Here is a 5,764-nt window from a genome sequence, read left to right as displayed (position 1 = left end):
CGTTGTCAGTCGCTGTGCAGACTGCGAGCGCAGAAATATGTGGCCATGTGGTTCAGCTGCAGGCGAGAGGCGCTCAGGGTGAAGGCGGCGTAACTCGGCTGGCTGGCGGTGAACCCCTCCACCTCACGCTTGGAGCAGCCATGGAGTAGAATAGGTTCTGCGGCTCACGCCCCGGGTTTAACCTGTAGCAGTATAGTTGATAAGTTCTGCCGTCCTCAATGATGCATTGGAGCGTCACCGCCTCGCCGAGAGGCTGAGAAACAACGGCGGGGGTCTGGCGGATAATCGCTGAAATCGCATCTGGTAATAGAAAGCGGGAAGAAGTTATTCAATAAAGAATATCTGACGCAGAGATGAGATTGAGTAAAAGGGAGACGGCATGACGGAAAGCGAGTTTGACAGAGAGGAGGGGGAGAGAGAGATAGAGAGAGGTGGAAAGAGACAGACAGACAGAGAGACAGAAATAGAAGGGAGGGAGGGAAGAGAAGGAGACAGATAGAAAGAGACAAAAAGAGAGAGAGGGAGAGAGATAGACCGAATGCGACAGCGGGGGAGAGCGAGAAGATTAAAAGACTTGGGAACCAAGGAGAAGGAAAGAAAAATAAACGAAACGTTGCTGTGAATATGCGAGAAAGACAAAAGGAGAGCAAGGGGGAAGATGAATCAATAAAAAAAGCTGTTAAGTTCTCTTACGATGGAAAAAGGCCGCCAGTGATAGTACCAGGAACATCATTCACTCGAGATGAAGAGACAACGAGTCAAACCTGTCTTGAAGGTAAATCGGGGAAAGACGGTTGCCAAAGGCTGAGGGTGAACTTCCAGCCCCCCCACCACATTGTCTGCGATTGGCTCACGGGCCCTCCCTCCGCTGAAAGGCGATGATCGGAAACAGGATACGGAACGATACTTCTCACAGCCCATGGAGAGATTGCGTATCGGGTGTAATCTTCCGTGTCGCCTTCATCGATCTATTAAAACTAGAGAGCTATTTATCTGTCGCTTAACCTTCTGTTGTCTGCCTGTAAAATCTACCTATTTTCTACCTTTATCCGTCTTTCTGTCCGTCTCTTTTGATGGCATCTTTCATATAATTGCAGACAACGGCACACCAGCCCCTCCACCATTGAAAGACGTTGCCTGGAAACATGGAAAAGCATTCCAAAGGACCTTATCATGATGGAGGTTTTATGCTTTGGACTTCACTTAAAACGGTGACGGATAAGCTCAAAGTTCTAGAGAGTTATTCATCTGTCTCTTACCTGCCTGTGGTTTGCGATCGATGTGCCTACCTGTATCCATCTTTCGATCGGTCTCCTGAGATGATGTCTTGAATATAATTGCACAGACTGCACCTGGACCTTTGATGTTTCTGCTTCATGTGATATATCAGGGCGAGATGGAGGCAAGTACAGTCAGCGCACGTGAGACATGAATTTGTTGGTTCAGGATACCCGGTCGTGTGTGATGCGGTGACTGGGTGGCTGAACGGCAGCTTCCCAACCAGAAGTCAATGCCGACGCTTTTTGTCGTAGAGCGCCCTCTGTTGGCTATTAGTTCTGGTACTACGGGGCCCTGTGTAATTTAATTCTATTTGCCTCCGTTTACTCAAAACATCCATGAAGCCTTACCACCTCTGTACCTGCCCGAATGTTGTAGGTGTCCCCTCCTCGACTGCTTTTACCAGCAACTCATTCCGTGTAGCTAACTTTATTTGAACATAAACAGATTACCCTCTGTATGTAATTATATAATTTGGGTTTAATCCCTGCTACCCATGGGAAATAATGATGATGCATCTTGTCTATGCTCCGGGAGGTTTTACAGGCCTCAATAAAGTCAAAGTCCCTGTCAAAATAAATTTATTAGCAAAGTACGTATCTGGCTCCAGAGACAACCTTGATAGTTACTTAACTGCAGGCATTCAGAGAAATAGGGTTGGGGTTACTAGTCGATTCTGTCGCAGCACCATCACATTCGGCCGAATAATCCCGTAGTAGTCGTGACTGCCTCCGTTCCACAAGTTGCTGTGTCAGGGTTATTCCTATTGAGGCCGCAGGGTGGCACTCTACACAAGACTTTGGTTTTGCCAAGTCCCAGCTGCGGGGTCGCAGAGTAAACAGCTTGCTTGCCCTGTTAATGACATTCTCGAAATCTGACTCGCAGACAAGTGGTTCGTTGCCACGTAACCACTTCTGCCGCGCTGAGATTGCTGCCTGCTGGAGAATCCCGTGCTATACGCTTTCAATGTCCACTGCAATCGTCATCCCTGCCGAATTGCTGGCATGATAACAGCTTGCATGACGGGAGTTATGAAGTTACTTATAGGAGGTTGCCAGTTGGACCGAAGCGTCTGTTTCTGTAATGCACCAGAATACGACGCTACCATCTACACCTCTCAAACAATAAACTTTTGGGCTGAGAGGTCAGCGTCTGTAATGCATATTCTGCAGCTCCGCTATTTGCAATTCATGAATAACACGGAAAAAGCACTCTGGACCATCATATACAAAATTAATCTGTCTTTCTGCTGAACATAATCCGTACCTCTCTGTTTATATTCCCCTCTGCGCCTCCCAAAACGGTACGATGACTGAATTTGTGACATTGAAGTTAGAAAGACGTATCCAGGACTGAAGGGACAGCTTGCGTTTTCCTGCTGAACTTGGAATGGGGCCCGCCCTCCCGATTGACCTCCGAAACTGTAAATGGCTTGATCCACACACCATTCAAACTCAAAGCTACCAGTGTCGCAACTCAGTGACGTATGGTTGAGGGGCGGATCTTCGTCCGTTCACTCTGACAAGGCATTCAAAAGGTTCTTCGTCCCGAACGCCCTTCCGCTTGGAGGAAACTGTCTAAGTTGAAAGATGTTCGTGTTATTCGAGCTGCTGATCTGGCTTCACGGTAAACGACAGCTTCAATTTGCGAGTAGTTCCGCACTACCCTTTCTGGGTTCCGTATATACTTGCACTTTATGCTTTACTAACACTCTCTGACGCTTCTTTCTCGCTTTTTCCATCATTCCGCCATTTTGCTATTCACCTCTGTCCATCCAATTATATTTTTTTATTCTATTCTCTCACTGTCTCTACACCTTCCCCATCTCGTTCTCTTTTCCCCTTACGCCTCTGCTTCCTGCACTTCTCCTTCACCCTCTTTGCTCCCTTTCTCCATGATCCGAGAGTACATCCCTACTGACGTCATACTCTGCTCCTCTCTTCTCCAGCCGCGAACTCGCAAACTATCCGGCAGTCTCCACCGGCTTTTTCCGGATCTCCAGGGAACCCGATGGTGCTGTCCTGCAACGTGGAGGGCAGCGGCGATTATTACGTGCACTGGTACCGCCAGTACCCGGGGCAGGGACCGCAGTTCATGATCTACAGCTACGGTGCTGACTTCAGAAATCCAGACGGGGAGGTCGATGGATTTACTCTGCAGGCGCTGAAAACGAACGAGAACGAACTGGTGACCAACAGCTTGCGGGTGAATCACTCGGCCGACTATTTCTGCGCCTGGAGTCTACACAGTGACGCGCCGAGAGGGAAGAGCTCGACAAAAACCCCAGACGGCCTGTAAAAGGCGTGACTGAGCAAACACACTTGGCCGTGTGGTGGCGTCTTGTCTATCTTTTGTTTTGACAGAGGAAACGCGGTGTAGACTGGAAGCTGAAGGGGATTTGTAACAACGGTGAGAGAGCAGATGGCCAATCTTCTGGCAAGATGCCAGCTCTTACGCCGGCATTGTGACGTCACGCACACCCAGCACTCTCCCACAAGCCCCGGACGGACAACGATTTACCTGAATATGAGGTGGAAAGGAATAGCGGACTTTCATTGCACAGACGCTCAGTTGCTTCTTCCCTGTGACCACGATTTCGTTACCGGCTTTTTTTTTTCAGAACGGATGTTCTTGCTTTTATAATGTCCTGTAATTATTGGAATTGTTATTGCTCACCGTTTTTTTCTTTTACTTTTGCTTGAGATCGCATTTATAATTAAAATTACCACTCTGGATTTCGCCGTCCATAGTTCCATGTTAAAATTATTTTATCCCACAAGAACAGTCCAATGCGTCTTGGTCAAACTTGTGAATTTGATTCAATCAGGTTTTCTTTGGTATCCATGTAGAGATACAGGAATGAATACACCCGTCCTGTCTCCCAAGTCGCGCCGACCAGAAACCAAACTGTTTTAATACGTCCCTAATCTCCGGACAATTTATAATGCCCAATTAACCTACTAACCGCTACTTTCGTCTCGGATGGGAAAGCGGAACACCCGGAAGAAACCCCAGGTGATCAGGTGAAGGATGCCTATACTTTTTCACGCGCACGCACACTTATTTGTTCTTTCTCCCCTTCCTCCTGTCGTCCTTTTTTTTTTGGTTAGCGCAAACGCTTTGTAGTGCAGGCGTCTCAGGTTAAATTCACGCCGCTGACTGTATGAGTTTCTATATTCTCCTCGTGACCGCGTGGGTTATCTCTCTTTGGACCGGAATACCCCACGGCTCCAGGTGGAGCTGGTCAGAAGGTGAAATGCTCACTGTAAATTGTTCTGTAACTAGGCTGGGATTAAATCGAGCCATTGCCGAGATCTGCGGCTCGAGGGCCTGAAGAATGAAAACAAATCCAGGGCAAGCGGCCTCCGTCCTCATGGACTTTGCCATCCATACCAGGTTATTTTCCCAACAAACGAGATGGAGGTCCGGGAAGCTGAGATCCTACACGAGCAAGTTCACTGATTCTCATTTCCTTTTTGCCTTCAGATTTGCGTATCAATGCTTAGTAAGTTCACCGATCGCCAGACGATCGATCGATATCTATCTATCTATCTATCTGTCTATCTATCCATCTATCTCTTTCTCTATTTATTTATCTATCTATCGATCGATTTATCTATCTATCTTTCTATCTATCTATCTTTCTTTCTATCAATCTATTTCACTGTCTATCCATCTATTTATTGCATTTGCACTGCCTTCCTTCGTTTGACTATTGATTATCAGCTAGAATCAGGAAATGCGGGAATGACAATAGAAGTCCATGGGAAAGATGAATTAATATAAAAGCTGGATTGGAGTGATGGTACTCCGGTTCCCGTGTACTCTAATTCTCTCTGCCTCCGTTTTCTCAGTACATCAATTAAGCTTGACAATCTATGTAGCCGCCGGAATGTTTTAAATTTACTCTGCTCTACTCCTCGTTTCAGAAACTCATTCCACGTGTCTAAGTTGATTTGAGCATAAAAACGTGTCCCTCAACTTGAACTTCTGTAATTTGGGGTTAATCTCTCCTACCCCCGGAAGATAACGATGATGCATCTTATCTCTGCTCCCGGACAGCTTACAAGCCCCGGTAAAGTCAAACTCCCAGCCAAAATAAATTTAGTATCAAAGTAATTATAGGGCACGATAGACAAACTTGAGATTCATTCACTTGCAGGCGTTTACAGGGAAAAATGTATACAGTCCTGAATAACCATTCAATACCTAAGAGTGACCAAATAACAAATATGCAGAAATAATTATTTTTAAAATCGAGCAAATAGATGAATTACACTAAGAAATTTCGTTGCACTGTCCCTGAAAGTGAGGCTGAAGTTTGCAGAATGTGTTCAGAGTTCAGGTGTGGGAAGTTGCACACGCTCCGATATGTCGGTGGAATCCCAGTAGTTCGCGGAACATGCCGACCCTCAGGTCCGGCCAGTCATCTTCCTGTGAGGCGCCAATTTCTCTGAACTATATTCATTTATTCCGGTATCCGTCT

At 46.6% G+C, this 5,764-nt stretch overlaps 1 gene segment (V, D, J or C); it reads left to right on the top strand.

Annotated features, from left to right (window-relative positions):
- The first annotated feature begins 1,396 nt into the window (after positions 1 to 1,396).
- On the top strand, positions 1,397 to 3,576 carry LOC132389881 (immunoglobulin lambda variable 1-47-like). The segment is given in 2 exon segments: positions 1,397 to 1,421; positions 3,227 to 3,576. Coding segments are annotated over 2 exon segments (375 nt in total).
- The last annotated feature ends 2,188 nt before the right edge of the window (positions 3,577 to 5,764 follow it).

The sequence above is a fragment of the Hypanus sabinus genome, unplaced genomic scaffold (genome assembly GCF_030144855.1).
Source record: "Hypanus sabinus isolate sHypSab1 unplaced genomic scaffold, sHypSab1.hap1 scaffold_692, whole genome shotgun sequence".
In the NCBI taxonomy this organism is placed as follows: Eukaryota; Metazoa; Chordata; class Chondrichthyes; order Myliobatiformes; family Dasyatidae; genus Hypanus; species Hypanus sabinus.
The sequence above is the reverse complement of the archived record's forward strand: the minus strand, read 5'-3'. Positions and strand labels throughout refer to the sequence as shown.